Raw genomic sequence first — 17,722 nt, forward strand, 5'->3', positions numbered from 1 at the left:
GCCTTTGGGTCTCGCTGTGGGGGGGTTCGTGTGCTGGTTCGGAAGGGTCAAGGTTAAGATCAATTAGATCCGGACGGTTTGGAGTGGCTTTTATGGGTGTTCGACCTGCAACTGTTTGATTTACGAGGCTGGGCGGTGTATCACAGTGCCCCCTAATTTCTTCTATAAGGGTTGTCATACATTGGTCTTTTTGCAATAGGGGGTGTCTGTTTCTGGCGGGGGGACTAAGGGGGCTGGGAGCCCATACGGATAAGCCATCCTCCATTCTTTTTCCTACTTTTAGGGTTTTAGTTATTTGGGGCGACAGGCACGCTGCTAGTGGGGTTAGGCTGTAGCCATCTGCAGGGGTGCAGGGTGGGGGGTTGGAGTTTTTTTTTATTTTTTACCTTTATTAATTTCTATGGCCTTTTTCTTTCTTCCTTTTTCTTTCTTTAGAGGATCAGTATAACTCGCGAATCATTCTGATTTTTATCGTGTACTTGTATTTAGTGCTCATGCTTCTTACGTTATCCTGATTCCCGGGCGGGCAGGCCCGGAGAACTGGCGCTTAACATAGAATGTATATGGTATTGCTGTTTACACCGATTCATATGCTTTGGCGCCAGCGCTCCATTATAGCTGTTTCTGCGTGCATATCCTGTCTTTTGACCTGTCCCGGGTATTCTTCTTTTTGATTGTATGGCACCTGATCCGTTTCTTTAGATAATATAAAATGAAACCTCTGTCTCATCCTGTGACTTAGATGTGCATTCGAATACAAGTTCTATCCTGAATCGCTGCCGGACCTCAGTGTTGTCGGCTGAGCTGTGTCGCACCATGATATAGTGGATCTTAATTTTGTTTAGCGGCCGGCCCCTGCGGTTGTAGGACCATGCTTGTATTTTTATTGAATGCTACAATAAAGGTTTTCCCCCCAAAAAATTTAAAAAATAAATAAATTACAGAGGGTAGCTCTCTACACAGATCAGTGCTTGTCTGGTGCGGAACAAAAAGAACGGACATTAGTGTGCCAAGATAGCGTCTATATAGGTGACGTGGATGTCACTTCGGGCGCAAACACCACCACACGGAGCCTACCAATACCACCTACAAGCCTATAGGGGTGTTGCTCGAAGAAAGATTTTCTTGATCTAGTCTGACACCTGAGAAAATCAAAGGTAAAGAATCTGCAGCTAGATGTCTCTATCAGATGACTTGTGGATCAATTCAGTTCCACCACACAAGATGATACAGCAATCCTTCCTCTGGGATTAGAAAAGAAGCCTTAGTCAGGAGCTTTTAATCTATTTGACTCTTCATTCAGCGTTTTCCCTGTGACCATTGCAGAAAATTAGTTTTAAAGCATATGTAGCAGATCTACAGAAGTAGACTACATTTTCTGTTTGGTACATCTACAGAAGTAGACTGAACTCTCTGTTTGGAGTAATTTGTTTAGCATCTCTCATCTCAAGAGACACACTGACATATGTATATGTGTGATGGTTTCATCAAAAGACGAGAGTAACAGAGGCTAGACAGTTCATGCATATGGTATTTCACACTTATATTTTCAGGTAAAACATTACAGAACTATTTTTACACTTTGATACATCTTTATTACACTTTATTGTGATAGCCAATTACATAACACAAAGTAACCTATAGGATCATCTGTTCCAGGTCTCCCTCCCTGCAGTACCTTCCCTAATTCCCTTCCTCTCATCTGGCTACTCTGATCCTCTGTGATATTCAGTCAGAGCTGCTAGAAGGTGGGCTTCTTGAGGGTACGGCCCCTGAGGAACATATTGGGGAAAAAACTAGCTTTGACACCAAGCCAGTGTCCCAGATGTCATCCCACTTTGGTAATAGATTTCTCACTGATAGGTTGGTGATCACTGTGGTATACCTATTTATTTCTTAGAGGAACATTATAAAGAAATAATTAAGTCCAAGCCTTAGATAAAGGAGTACTGTACACTGCTCTGAGTTATCCAGTTACAAAGCAGTGTTGATAGGGAGACTGGGGTTAAAGATAGGGTGTAGGTCTGGTCTGTAGTCTGGTTGGGTCTGGTCTGTGCAAGTACCACCATAGGCCAGGCTGGGATAGGTGAAAACACAAACATCTGGGCTAAAACATCTTATTAACAGTCTTGTTTTAGCATTTGTTTTAACATTTGTTTTAGCATTTTCTGGAAGGTTAGGTTATGCAGTAAGCAAACAGGAATAGTGAGGCTACTCAAATTCCCTGCATCTTCTGAAGGAGTACACATGACGCATTTTGGTCAAATCATAGTGAGCACTAAGTATTGCTTCAAAGTTATTGCAGCTGATGTAAACAAGTTGACTGTTCTGGATGAGGGGTTGATTGAGAGACGATGGGTCACGAGTCTTAGGGTGGGTATTTTATGAGAATGGAGACTGCCTAGTGGCACCTACTACAGGGGTGTGGAATTCCTATAGCACCCGACGCACAAGACATACTTTTTGGGGTCAAGGGCAAAAAGTTCTCATGTGTATTTTGTCCTTGGGACAAGTAGGACCAGCCCCCTGCAGCACAAACCCCTTTGGCTCTCAGTTTACAGTACCACATTATGGATCAGGGAAGGGCACTGTTTGCAGTTAAAGTAATTATTCTATTGGGCAATCTGCCAGCCCGAACCCTGGCTATCAAATTGTGAGTAGATGCAAAAGAGATGGGAATTCCGATCTGGCCCCCATACACCTTTTTTCGGCATACACGGATGACATCATCCTATACGTCAGAGACCTTAGGTCAGATTTAACACCTCTGGCAGAGATATTTACTGTCTTTGAAAGTATACCGGGACTGGCCATCAATCCGACGAAAACTCAAGCCTTTTTCTTTCAGGAACACGCATTACCTACGACTATTTCATTCGGGCCTACGGCGCTACAAGTCGCACCACATACATTTAAATAACTGGGCATACATGTATACCGGACTCCGACTGATCTGTTAGACGGCAACTTACACAGAGCAATTAGAGCCCTTCGCTCTAGCATTGCTTTCTGGATCACGTTGCCGCTGTTGGTAATGAGTAGAGTAGCCATTACAAAAATGGTAGTCCTTCTGAGATTGATTTACTATTTTTCAAACCTGCCAGTGCTGCTCCCACAGCGTACTTTTAAAGTCTTAAATACCATGCTAGTTGATCTTATTTGGGGGCCTGGTAGGCGAAGGATAAGTCTCAAGAAGCTCGCACTTGGTACGGTTAAAGGGGGACTCAGGGTTCCAGACCTTAGGGCATACTGTTATGCCTGCCAATTGCAATGGCTATCCCTTTGGATGGGCAGACATAATCTACAAGAAATAGGGTACACCGAGCGAGATATTGTAGCGGGTGCTTTGCACACACGGTTATTACAGCGCTGCAAACTCCCACAGCAGCTTCCTACATTGTTACGTACAGCGCTGCAATGCTGGACAGCAGCACTTCACTGCACGCTCTCACGCCCTACCTATGCAGGCAGCATCCCCCTGGTGGGCATACCATTGACGGCTGGGCGTATAACACTGCGTGCCATCGCCCCCTGGACCGAAGCAGGAGTTAGCACAGTGTTGGACCTGTTTCATGACGGGCAATTGCTAGACTATGGTAACTTTGTCAGGATAACGGGAGTGCCAGATCATCTACACATCCTACATGCGGCTGTAACACAATACGTGAAAACACACTGGGCCCCGCATCGACAGGAACCAGCTACACATGAATTAGTCAAGGCGCTATATTACATGGGAAGAGGCAGGCACTTAGTAAAATGGTTAGATGTTGGGATCCGTGCACATGCGGGAACAGCCCTTATCCAGTTGCAGAATGCATGGTCAGGAGACATAGGGCGGGTCATAGAAGTGAAGGAGTGGGGGGAAATTATAGAACACCCTAGAAAGCTTACCAGAAATGCCAAATTTAAATTTATCCAAACTATGGTGCTTCATAGGGCCTACCTTACCCCTCATAGGCTAGACAAAATGTTTCCACAAGCACAACACCAGTGTCCTAGATGCTACGCAGTAGGCGCCGATCTCGCTCAAATGTTGTGGTCATGTCCTCACCTAGGGAGATTTTGGGACTCGGTCAGACGAGATGTATCTGCAGCCATACAGAGGGACATAACCAACAATATGAAGGAATGTATCCTAGGCCTTCATAAGTCCCCCTCGAAACACAAGGTACAATATAGATTTGCAAACCTGTTGTTAATCCTAGCAATACGAGCCATCACCATGCGGTGGAAGTCCAAGAAACCACCCCCATACATATTTGGCATAGCGAATTGATCAGGTGGGGTAGTGCAGAAAGTGCGGCCCTAAGACGAGAGGAGGCCAAAGGATTACGTAAAACCCCAATAGCATTCGAATGGGATACAATGTTAGAATCCCTAAAAACGCAGGAGGTGGATGTTGTGGAATCTCGTAACAGCTCACAATAATGTAAGTGGATCCCAAGAACCCATCTCGAGCATGTTACTAATACTCGTAAGACTATAATTCACTGACTAAGGCTGATTAGTGCGACATGTCGCTTTGGAATTGTTGTTGGTTTGACAGTGAAGATGCCAGCCGGGCTCTGAGTGTCCAGCCGCCCTAAGATGTTATTTTCATGTAGATAAAGGACTGAAGGGAGGGGGGAGGGGAATTCAGTTGGGAAATGTATGTTTATTATTGCAGACTATGACACGATGGGATGAGAAATGCATACCCGGCTGGGTAGTCATGAATAACTGGATGTTGTTATAGGTTTATTTGTTTTGGCTAGTGCGAATTATTCACGAGAGGTGCGGATAGTATGTACAAACGCTAATGGCACTCTTTTAAGATGCACAACAGATATGTTACAAATGTCACAAATACTATAACCACAATGCAGACGGTAACATCCCAAATGTCTAAGGCATAATAGAAATTGTGTTGTGTATGATGTAAAACTGCTAATAAAACTTTGTTTAAAAAAACAGGTAATATTTCTGTCCATAAGTTAATGCTGTTCAAACTTGTATTTATGGTTCATTAATTGAAACCCTTCATTATTAGGGTGAGCGCTCTAAATAAATGTTGTAAACTCTGATTGCACTACTGACAGTGATTCCAGTATAAAAATGTGTACACGATTTCAAAGTTTAGAAATATGAGGCTATGTATAATGCTCACAGTATGCTCTCTGATTTGATGCATATATTTGCAGAAGCTTGAAAGCAATATTGATGATTCTTTACATAAAAAAATGTTCATACAAAAATGAGAGCAAGAAAACTTTTTTTTTTTGCTAAACTACTGTGAAATTTCAGGTACCGTTTCTCTGCAGCATCATTTAGTAACGTGTTGATGCATGCTAGTATTTACCAAAAATATTCATAGTGGAAAATCTGTGTAACCAGCTTCAATAAGATTATGGGAAACAAAAATAAACAAGCATTGGCAAAGCCAGTAGGTCTGAAATTGGTGGTCAATTGGTTTTTAGTTTTGTAAATGTGTGATTTGTTTTGGCATGGTTTTTGTAAAACCTTATTGGTGATAGATTGAGCCCTGGAGTGTCCCCGAGACCGTGCCGCGCCGCATCTGCCTCGCCTGTGACCTCTCTGAGACCGGAGCCGCACCGCACAGCTGAAAGCCGCGGCCAGCAAGGGACGACGCGTACGCCAGAAGCGTACGAAATCGCACTTGCACACAAGCGTACACCGGCGTACTAAGAGCCGCACCAAGGGCTTGTGAAGAGTACGCTGGAGGCGTACTGAGAGCCGCTTGTGAAGAGTACGCTGGAGGCGTACTGAGAGCCGCTTGTGAAGAGTGCGCTGGAGGCGTACTGAGGCCCGCATTTGATCCTTGTTCAGCGTACGCTCGAGGCGTACTGAGGCCCGCATCCCTCCTTGAGAAGGGTACCCTCGAGGCGTACTGAGGCGGCATCTTTGCTCAGAGCCACGAGGCTCGAGGGGGCATCTGTTTGTTTAAAGCCCAGACGGGCTATCGTGTGCCTCATTTATTTCTTGAGCCCACCGAGGCTCCAGGGCTCCATTGTTGTTTTCAAGCCCAGGGAGGCTCCCTGCCCACCTTGTGTTTAGAGCCCAGAGAGGCTCAGGAACATTGCATATGTGCAGAGCCCAGTGAGGCTCCAAGGTGCCAGTCATTTGTGCAGAGCCTGCAAGGCTCCAGCATTGGCCCCATCCTTGTCTTCACAGCTGCCCAGCACTTCGTGGGCAGCTGCCACGTTTAGGCCCCCCTGACTCTGGGACACAGGGCGTCCTAGCCCCAACAAGGCCAGAGGGCCTAGGGACTGCCACAGGTTTTGGCTCATGTGAGTTTTGCGCAATTGCTCGTGCTTGCACCTCTAAATGTGTTTTTATACGTCATGTGCCTTGTTCTACACCTCTGAATGTTTTTATACATCATGTGTTTTCCTCTCTTACACCTCTGAATGTTTTTAGGCATCATGTGTTCTCCTGTGCTGCACCTCTGAATGTGTTTTTATGCGTCATGTGCCTTATCCTTACACCTCTGAATGTATGTTATGCATCATGTGTTATATGTTTACACCCCTACAGGTATTGTGATACTTAGGTGGTTGTTTTCCTAGTACAGGTGGTGGTAGTGAGGTCCTGATTACCAGTAGTTACTGGTTGTGTACTTTATGTTCTACTTTTGTGCTACAGTGATTTGTATTCTAAGTTCTAAAAGTGCTAAGTGCTAAAAGTGCTGATTCCTGACAGTGGTCCAGGTGGCCCTGTCTTGTACATATCCCCTGTAAATTCTGCCCGTGCCTGTTGACACATTGTAAAGTGTGTGTTTTATCTAATGTGTTTTGGTATAATACAAAGGCTATTTTGATATGTAACCTTGTGTGGAGTTTCCTTTGTGGTGGGCCTTGGGTGTTGTTGCTGGGGTGCGTGCGCAAATACTTAACTCACATCGCCTCCAAGTTTAGCCTTGCTGCTCGCGCCACGTTACCTAGGGGGTGAGCAGGGGTTATCTTGGTGTGTAACTCCCTTGCCCTGACTTAGGAGTGGTGGTCTCTGACTGACTTTGGCGCAAGCCCTGGCCAGCCAGGGATCCCATTTCTAACATTGGATGCAGCGGTGAGGATAAGGATTTGTGTTTGCGTTGTACCACAGTGGCAACTGGCCACACTACAAAACTCTGCATTTTAGATGACCACATTTTAGGGGATTATTGTTTTTCTGAAGTTCCATATTTCTTCTCCTGAAGGTATCATTGTTTAATTGTGTCCAGTACATTTGTTCCCAAGCCCCGCGCCCAGAGTTTGTTATCTGTGTCACATGTGGTCAGGTTGATGAATCAGGGGTGGTAGAAACTGCCTTACCAGTCCGAGGGGGGGTTGTGTGTGGATGAAAGGTGTGTGGCACTAGGCAAGTGAAGGTGAGTTAGGGAGCTCACTGAATACCTTTTGTGAACTGTGTACTCCTGTGTTAAGCTCAGGCCCCTAGGTTCCCTGTGTAATCTTTTCTCTAGAACGTCCGCCAGAATGGAGCCTGCTTTTGATTTCTGTGATCTGTTTAGATACAGTATGGGAGAGTTGGTAAGGTTCTGTGAAGAGAGAGACATAGGGGTGGATGAGTCAGACACTCAGTCCGAACTTAGGAGCAGCCTGATCCTATGGCAAAAGGGTCAGTGGGATCTTGCGCGCAGTGAGAAAAGGGCCCGGGCCGCACGCCAGGAGGGTAGTGGGTCTGTGGGGAGCCCTGAAGATTCAGAAGAGGAGGAAGAAGATGCCAGTACCTGGATGCCATAGAGAGTGAAGACCCCATAGGTAGGGAGTCCCTTGCAGGGTCCAGCGTAGGAGGCAGTGCCTCATGCCTTTCCCTGTCCCCAGAGGAGCTGGAAGATAGGAGGAGTGAAAGGGAGCACCAGTTAGCTTTAGAAAAGCTCAGGTTAGAGCATGCCCAGGCTATGGCACAGCTGGGCGTAAGAAAGCAACAGTTAGAGACTGAGAGGGTCTTAGCACAGGGAAGGATAGAGGAGGCTGAGAGGGCTTCCACCAGTGGCAAAGTAGCTCTGGAGGGTAGACTATCCCCTGCGCGCAGTTTTAACTTTCTGGACTCCCCAGGGCGGGTTGAGTCCAGTGGTGGCAGCTATTTAAATCTCAGTGTAGGACATCCTATTCCCAGGGTATGGTACCTGTTTCCAAGGAGGAGGAGTATAGGTTGAAATTCAGGGGCAGTAGGATACTGTCTCACCAGTCTTGGGAGGAGTTTGAGGATGAATGTTGTGATACACTGTTTGATTGGGTAAAGGTTCACACGAAAGATGATTTTGATGTCTTGTTTGATCCGATTGTCAAAGAGCACCTGCTCAGTTGTTGTTCACCAGGGTTGCGCCAACACCTGTTGGGGTGTGGATTTTCTGAAGCATGTGAGCTTGCCGCTGAAGCAGACTGCTGGGAGAGGGCCAGAGGTTCTTTAGAATCACTAGTGAGTGAGTCCAAAAGAAGTGGTTCAGGTATCTTCCAGCCCAGCGTGGTGGAAGAGGCTCAGTGTAGCCCAGCTAGGTCCCAGGATAGCGAGGAGGGTGTAGGGGCTTACTGCCTGGCTCAGTGGAGCAGGAGTAAGTGGGTGACCGAGGGTCCCCAGGTGCCCGATGCCCTGCCTCAGGACTTGGATGGTTTCTTTAGGGAACACCAGGTTGGGGACCTAGGCTGTCCTGTTACTCTATTTGAGGAGAATCTCCTAGTGAGTAGAGGACCTGGAGCGTCTGTAACCAGAGCTCCTGTGGTTCTAGAGTCTGGCAGTGCCAGTCCAGGAGGGAGGGCACAGAAGTCCGAAGTGAGGAGTGATTGGGGGATGAGTTTCCCAGTGGATGCACCAGTGGACCAGGAACTAGCCAGTTGGGCTAGATCTTGTTAGGGGGACCCAGGGTGCGCCACTTCTGTTCTGGGGGATCTTCACGCACTGTCAGGTGGACAGGGGACGGGAGATCTGCGCCAGACAGACAGTCACACGACACATGGTCATGTGTCAGCCTCAGGGGGATGGTGTGTGAGTCCCCAGAAGTCCTGGAGTGCCAGGCAATTATTCCGCCAAAGGTTTTAGACCGGAGGTTGGGAGGCCAGGCTCAGGATCAGCCTGACCTGAAGGGTAGGACGACTGTAACTAGTGTCCTGACCGGTTCTTCTTCCAGAGGAACCTCTCCAGTTGGGAGAGGGCAGACCTCTGGAAGGGGGTGCAGAGGGTGGGAAAGCACACCTCTGACCCCGGTGCAACCTGAGGGGTTAAACCCTGGGTTGGAGTGGCTTTGTAAGGGTACCCCTCGCAGGAGGAGGAGGAACCCTAGAAGAAGAGGTAGGGGGAGGAGAGCCTTCCCTGAGACTCCTGGTCCACCTGAGGTTGTAGACCCTAGGATGGAGAACCAGTGGCAGTCTAGTCCTGTCTTGCAGACAGGAAGAGTGGAGAATGGCTACTATGTACCAGGGGTTACTACCCCCCACTCTGTGAATAGGCATGGACCGGTGGCACCTGGGTGGCCCAGGGCCTGGTCCTGGCCACGGACAGCTCGGGAGTACCAGTGGGGTAGCCCAGTTGGTCCAGACAGCGTTTTGAGAAGGAATCCCATGGGTTCACCGTGGCGTAGAACAGGAGGGTGTCCCTGCAGTTGCGGGCCCATGTCCATGTTCTATCGCCCCAAGCAGGGAAGTCCATCACGGTGGTGATTGGTCTGCCCTGCGTTTTGGCTGGAAGGGGGTTGTGTTGGACTTGGCCCTTCTGGCAGGTTCACCCCTGAACTTTTTGCTTTTAATGGTGACCTGGTGATGGTGATTTTTGGGTTGTGCGCACTTTCACTGTGTCCCAGTGGAAAGTGCGAGCGCACTCTGAGTGCGTGGAGTAAGGTTGGCCTGCACTCCCATAGGAATGCATGGGGAATGTCTGTGTCCCTGGTAGCTCCTGATGCGTGAGGTGTGCATGCGCGAGTTTGGTATGTGCGAACTCGTGAGAGTGAATGCTGCGCAATGGTATGTGTGGCATGTATGTGTCTAGTGGGGAAGTGCCACTTCTAGACATGGCTGTGTATGTGCTGTGAAGGTGCTGGCGTGTGATTGGCTGGAGCTGGCTGGGATGCCAGGCTCCATGAGTCATGATGGGTCTGCCCGGTGGTGAGTGTGGAGATTAGCATGCTGATGGCTGGGGAGGAGTGTACCTGTGTCCTGAATGAGGCTGGGTTTTCCCCAGACAATGCTGGCTCCGCCCCCTGTGGTGCGACTAATGACCCTAGCCCTGCCAGTGAATAGAGTGAGGGCTGAGCACATCATGGGTGCTCCAAAACCAGCTGCGACTGGTTTCTCCCCCACCCTGCACCCTTAGACAAAGGAATGTGGTGTATAAAAATGGGGCTGTGTCCCCACAGAAGTTGTTCTCTTCCAGGATCCTGCCTGAGGGGGCTGCTTCTGTTGCTGGGCCAGAGGACCGCCACTTGGATTGTCTCCCTGCCTGGAGACCCAGTGAGCTGGCTCTGAGCCCAGCTTTGCCCCCCTTCCTACCTAAGGACTTTGCTGGAACTCTGCCCTGCTGAGGGCACCTGGGAGCGCTTTGTGTTCCAGGCAGGTGCCAACCCTGCATTTTGCGCTGCCAGGGATCTTGCCGCCGTGGTTGTTGAGTGGATCCCAAGTGGCTGCCCATGCCGCAAATTGCAGTGTTCGTTCGCAAACCCTGACGGGTGCCCACCCCACCAGGGGCCCTGCCTCTCTGAGACCGGAGCCGCACCGCACAGCTGAAAGCCGCGGCCAGCAAGGGACGACGCGTACGCCAGAAGCGTACGAAATCGCACTAGCACACAAGCGTACACCTGCGTTCTAAGAGCCGCACCAAGGGCTTGTGAAGCGTACGCTGGAGGCGTACTGAGAGCCGCTTGTGAAGAGTACGCTGGAGGCGTACTGAGGCCCGCATTTGATCCTTGTTCAGCGTACGCTCAAGGCGTACTGAGGCCCGCATCCCTCCTTGAGAAGGGTACGCTCCAGGCGTACTGAGGCGGCATCTTTGCTCAGAGCCACGAGGCTCGAGGGGGCATCTGTTTGTTTAAAGCCCCGACAGGCTATCGTGTGCCTCATTTATTTCTTGAGCCCACCGAGGCTCCAGGGCCCCATTGTTGTTTTCAAGCCCAGAGAGGCTCCCTGCCCACCTTGTGTTTAGAGCCCAGAGAGGCTCAGGAACATTGCATATGTGCAGCGCCCAGTGAGGCTCCAAGGTGCCAGTCATTTGTGCAGAGCCTGCGAGGCTCCAGTATTGGCCCCATCCTTGTCTTCACAGCTGCCAAGCACTTCGTGGGCAGCTGCCACGTTTAGGTCCCCCTGACTCTGGGACACAGGGTGTCCTAGCCCCAACAAGGCCAGAGGGCCTAGGGACTGCTACAGGTTGTGGCTCATGTGAGTTTTGCGCAATTGCTCGTGCTTGCACCTCTGAATGTGTTTTTATACGTCATGTGCCTTGTTCTACACCGCTGAATGTTTTTATACATCATGGGTTTTCCTCTCTTACACCTCTGAGTGTTTTTAGGCATCATGTGTTCTCCTATGCTGCACCTCTGAATGTGTTTTTATGCGTCATGTGCCTTATCCTTACACCTCTGAATGTATGTTATGCATCATGTGTTATATGTTTACACCCCTACAGGTATTGTGATACTTAGGTGGTTGTTTTCCTAGTACAGGTGGTGGTAGTGAGGTCCTGATTACCAGTAGTTACTGGTTGTGTACTTTATGTTCTACTTTTGTGCTACAGTGATTTGTATTCTAAGTTCTAAAAGTGCTAAGTGCTAAAAGTGCTGATTCCTGACAGTGGTCCAGGTGGCCCTGTCTTGTACATTTCCCCTGTAAATTCTGCCTGTGCCTGTTGGCACATTGTAAATCGTGTGTTTTATCTAATGTGTTTTGGTATAATACAAAGGCTATTTTGATATATAACCTTGTGTGGAGTTTCCTTTGCGGTGGGCCTTGGGTGTTGTTGTTGGGGTGCGTGCGCAAATACTTAACTCACATCGCCTCCAAGTTTAGCCTTGCTGCTCGCGCCACGTTACCTAGGGGGTGAGCAGGGGTTATCTTGGCGTGTAACTCCCTTGCCCTGACTTAGGAGTGGTGGTCTCTGATTGACTTTGGCGCAAGCCCTGGCCAGCCAGGGATCCCATTTCTAACAAACACAAAATGCCATGGTCAACTCCAGACCAAATTAGGGGCCCAATTATTGAAGAAAGTCTCAAAAGTGAACACATGGTATATGTCCTTGCATTAAGTGCAGCTATATAGCTTTTGTGAATTCCAAAGAATTTACAGAAGTAGGACAAGAAAAAGTACTCCTAGAAAATATTAGTGACCTGCATGTGGAGATTTGCTCATGCGAAAATCTGAATGTTTACAAGTTCACTTTCCCTCCAACCGCGTTTATCCCCACTCTGGTAGAAGGTTTACTTTACGTCTGCCATTGTCAGGAGTCAATTTCCAACATTTCTGTTGTTGATAATCCTTAAAATATGCAGTTAGTAGGTTTGCACAGACTCAAAAGGGAATTCTAAACCGGGAACTATTGCTTATCACTACCTTCAGCCCCAGTATGAAGATCTGCGGAAACATGGCAACATAAGGGGATTGCAAGTATTCAAACACTACTATGGTATGAGCCCTGGCATAATCAGAGAGGCTATATCAGAGCTCTTATATAATGAGATTGCTGCAATAATTTGTCACCGCACTACATAAAACCAAAGGGACAAGTAGATTTTGTTGCAGGACAAGTAGATTTATGAAGCAACCTGCCCCATGGACAAGTAGATATTTTATTAAATTCCACACCTCTGTACTAGAAAGACATTTTCACAGTTACATGGAGCAGGAGTAAGTAGTTAGTGAGTTGAACAGAATATTTGACTAGTCAGTATGACTGTGTCAGTTGTGGATCTTCGATGGGAGGAAAATGTATATATTCTTCACTACTTTTGCATCTTATCCATGGGCATTATTAAGTCACTCAATCTTTAAACCAGTTAAAACAAAGTTTTGTATTCAAGAACTGGCCTGTTTTATGTGAATAATCAGTTTGAGAATCACCCTTCCTCTCTTTGTGGGTTGGTGCAGAGAAGAATGGGGGTGAGACTCTGTGTATTAGAGCACCACATTTCTCGGCCCATCTTGCCTACCGAGCTACTGATAAGTAATCCTATTATACAGAGCCACTTTGATCAGCATCTTTCTGTAAGGGAATCACTTCATAAGTAATTTGAATGTTGTTTCTGCTTTGTTGGCGTGTGTCAGTTTGTGTTCATAGCTTCACATCATTTAATTCTTGACTTTGGAGATAGTCCTTCAAGTAGCAATTACCTTAACATGCTGAGTTGGTAAATTGTTTGTTTTTAAATCTCAATTTAAATACATCATTGAGTCAGGATTGAATACCCACTCTTGTGAAGCCACTAACTTCAAACATATTCTCTCAGCCACTTGCACTTTTGGAGGGCTATTGATCTAAGAACCCCCAGGACCTAGACCACTGTTCCTTCAAGAACTAAAACAGCTTTTGGAACCTGTTATAGCAGAGAAATATATGACAATCATGGGGGACTTTAACTTCCATCTAGAAGAGAGGGACATCCAAGACTCTAGTGATCTAGTAGAGATGCTTTCTAGCATCAGTCTACTTCAACTAGTAAAGGCTCCAACTCACGAAGCAGGACACACACTGGCTGGAATCTTCTCAAATGATCCAAGAATTACCTATCAAAACACCATACCTATCTGTTGGTCCGACCACAGTGCAGTGTTGTTTGATTTCTTGCCCCCAGCTTTAGCTGTTGATCATAGAACCCCTTACCCCCATAATAGAACTAGAAGCTAGAAAGGCATTTCAGCTGAGACCTTAACCAACACCCTAAATAGTACTACTTGTATAATTCAAGAGGATGTTAATCTTGTAGGAGAGGCCTTTGCAACATGGCTATAATACGCAGCTAATTTAATGGCCCCTTTGAAACCAAATGCCCGTAAAAAATTTCGTCCTTCGGCCCCCTGGTATAATGACAGACTCAGACTATTAAAACAAGCCTGCTGTCCCTCTGAGCGAGCCTGGAGACCAACCCTAGAAGAACATGAAAGAATATTATACAAATGAAGCATTAAGGAATATAAACGTGCACTAGTGGAAGAAAAATCCATATACTGCACATACAAAATTGAAATCTCATCATGCACAAAAGAGTTATTTAAGATAGTACAACAGCTCTCATCTGCCCAATTCACAGCAGAACCGGAGAACTTTGAAGCATTCTGTTGCCATTTTCTTTCAATCAAAAATCAAGGATAATTATACAGGTTTTGATTTATCTTTTGGATCTTCCACCAAAACACCGGTATCCAGCAGGCTCACTGAGGGTGCGCCTCTGAAAGCCCTGTAGGGAGAACAGAGGTCTCTCAAAATTCTCTGATCTCTCACCCATTCTGGATGCACAATTTCTGGTATACACGCTGGTTCACCTATGGAGGCTTGTCCTCCAGCAGGTCTCCATATGACAGCAAACACAATAGCAGAACCCCTCTGCAAACTCATGAATATTGTTATTCTATCCGGAATTTATCTGCATAGTTGGAAACTATCATCATTAGGCCACTCCTAAAAAAACCTAACCTAGATCCAGGGGACTACAAGAACTACCGTCCTATATCTTTGCTTCCAGTTTCAGCTAAAATCTTGGAGCTGCATCTCAATAAGCAGCTAATGGAAACGACAGAACAACAATGAGTTTAGATTCAGGAAACATCACAGGATGGAAACGGTACTAATATCAGTCACTGATTACATCAGGCGTACCGTGGATGAAGGACAGGGGGTAGTGATGATTTTCTTGGATCTGTGAGCAGCATTTGATACCATCTCACCCATTTTGCTGCAGGACAGACTCCAGAGTCTTGGTGTTTCTCATCAAGCACTAGCCCTCCTGTCCTCATTCTTAATAGGGAGATCCCAAAGGGTAAAACTACAATCTTTTCACTCAGGCTCCTTTGTTCTACCCTGTGGAGTACCGCACGAATCGTCTACGAGGCCCACTCTTTTTAATCTTTACATGGCACCCCTGGCAACCTTGATTCACTAATTCGGACTGGAGATAGTATCATATGCAGATGACACACAGATTAGGGTTAACATCCCTAAAGATCCATGCTCAACGGCAGAAAATATTCTTGGATGCATGACTAAAGTGGCAGAATCGATGTCTACTAACTTCCTGAAACTCAATGGGGAGAAAACTGAAGTGATGATATTCAGCTCAGGGACATCAAAGTGGAACAGCAAGTGCTGGCCTCAATCCTTAGGATGCGGTCCTGTCCAGAGCAAGAAGGCTAAGAACCTTGGAGTTGTGATGGACACAGAACTCAACTTTAATATCCAAATAAACTGTACCATCTCTACGTGCTCCTGGCTCATAAGGATGTTAAAAAAATCTTCTCCAACGACCAGCACGAATAAAGGCAGCACTGGCCTTGGTAATGTCCAGACTCGATAACTGCAACTCAATATATTTGGCCACCAATAACAGTATACAGTATAAACTCTGGGTGCTACAGAATGCACTGGCAAGACTTCCCAGGCAACAATCCGCCAGGAAGGGACTAGAATCCCTGCACTGGCTCCCAATCGAAAAACGCATAAGCTTCAAATCACTCTGTATGCTACACAAGACACTGCACCTTCCTTACCCATCAAAATTAAAAACAATGTTCAAATGCCACTCCCCCAGTAGACCCCTGCGATCCTAGCTTCAAATGCAACTAGTGGTACCAAGAGGAATTGGGTGGACAGAGCTTTCTCGGTAGCAGCAAGTAGACTTTGGAACTCCCTTTCCCTTGCTCTTACGTCCATTCCTCTTCTGTTTCCATTCAGAAAGGCTATTAAGACCTGGCTTGTCTCGGCCTAGCATTTACCTGGATTTCTTTTTCTTTTTTTTCCATCCTTCTTCTGGACGATAGGACGGTAGGGCTCCAGACCCTTGATGCCTTAGAGTAAGTGTTGCGCTATACAAATTACAAATCAACTCACATCTATCCCAATGAGTTGTGAATAACATAACAGTTCAAAGTACTCCAACTAATTTCCCATAGTAATTCCAAATAAAACAATCATCAATAATAGGCATTCCAGAATATTCCTTAGTTTGAGGATGTCTGCTGGGGTTCTGACACTTGTTGTGACATCATACGTTGGATGTCCCCATAATATATAAGGCGTTTTCTATCCTCACATTTTCTATCCGCACAATACTTCTCCTAAATCTTTACCTGCACTTGGTCCCCGTTGAACACGCCATCAATTATGAGGTAGGTCCAGAAAATCGGCCATTCGCATTCTATGTTTTCAAACAACTTTAGTTCAGTAGGATCATAGTGCAGCCTCCTTGGGTCCTGAAATGAACAAACTGGCTTTTAGAAATTGAAAAATGTAAAGTGTTTCAAAACTCATAAGGCATCTGAAGAATGAAGGTAGAATATATACATTTTCATGACTTTGCACCAAGCTATAAAACTGACAACAAGTTATTAAAGAGAACCAGGGGAAAAAGGGATTATTGTTGAAAATTCAGTCTTCGCTACAGAAATGCAGGTTTACATTTTATACTGCATACTACACATTGCGTGAAATCTTTGCAATGGTTTGTTAATATATCTAAATTATACAGAAAACAAAATATTTACTGAAATTCTGTACAACCTCTCTTGGTGTCTTGTAGCCATCTCGGAGGAAACGACAACAACCGTAGCGCCCCTGCAGAATGAGATAAAAGAAATAAATCCCATAGTTGCTTTGATGTCATCTGTGCTCCATCCTTTATTTATCTTACTGCATCATTTGATTTTGTTGTCTGACACAGAGGACAGCCATCAAATGACACTAATACATCCCTTCTAAACGTCTCACAGCCACGGAAAAGAAAAATCTGCAAAAACACATCATGACTTGAACTTTAGCTGTGGGTTTATGTCTGGGTCTTCACACGCACATGCACTTTCGACAGTTTCTCCTGTAACTTTTTACCAAATATTCCGTTTCCATGTTTATCTCAAATGTATGGCAATCAGTCGTGCGCTTACCTAATCCTTAAGTACAATTCCTACTACATTCCTTCTCTTCAAAGAACAACCAAAAACCTACAAACACCATGGCAAGACTTCTAAATATGGGTAACTCCAACATCTATGTCTACAATACTTCCACGACTCACGTGGGTCTTTCAAGAACAATACTTCGCAAACAAGCTCATTGGATTTCTCAACAGAAAATGCACAGTGTTCACGCTCTTCTCTTTCTCAAAGTGAATAAACAAAAACCTAACAATTCCCAGTGCTCATGGTAAAACTACGTTGGTAATTGTCAAATCAAAGAAACAGGACAAAAGCCTGTAAATTCAATAATTTCTCTGAGGCTTTTGAACTTTGAAAGCCAAAGGAAAATCCCCTGAGCACTATCAAACAAGGTGAAAGTTCAAACTTTTCAAAATGAAATCACATACTCTTCTGACCATCAAATAGCTCTAGTCAACTATCAATCACTGGTGAAATCTCTTCCAAAAAATATCCATTCTCCATTTTCAAACGATTTTCAACAGCACTGCCAATTACTGTAGGGAGAAAGTAGATAAAATTAGGACTGACAATGAGATAAATAAACGTTTCACTTGCTCGCTATCCATTCCAGACACTCACTTGTTTGTTCAGAATTCCAGCTGAGGGCCATAAAAACTATTTTT

General features: G+C 46.0%; 1 protein-coding gene across 3 annotated transcripts in view; it reads right to left on the bottom strand.

Moving 5' to 3' along the window:
* Nucleotides 1-17,722, bottom strand: part of PHKA2 (phosphorylase kinase regulatory subunit alpha 2) — an 852,423-nt gene that overhangs the window by 566,514 nt on the left and 268,187 nt on the right. For all 3 annotated transcript variants that reach the window (XM_086934344.1, XM_086934343.1, XM_086934345.1), the window contains 2 exons: nucleotides 16,687-16,740; nucleotides 16,257-16,379 (listed from right to left, as the gene is read on the bottom strand). In XM_086934344.1, the coding sequence (XP_086790470.1) occupies nucleotides 16,257-16,379; nucleotides 16,687-16,740 (177 nt within the window). The remainder of the gene's footprint in view (nucleotides 1-16,256; nucleotides 16,380-16,686; nucleotides 16,741-17,722) is intronic.

The sequence above is a fragment of the Lissotriton vulgaris genome, chromosome 8 (assembly GCF_964263255.1).
Source record: "Lissotriton vulgaris chromosome 8, aLisVul1.2, whole genome shotgun sequence".
NCBI classification, from domain to species: Eukaryota; Metazoa; Chordata; class Amphibia; order Caudata; family Salamandridae; genus Lissotriton; species Lissotriton vulgaris.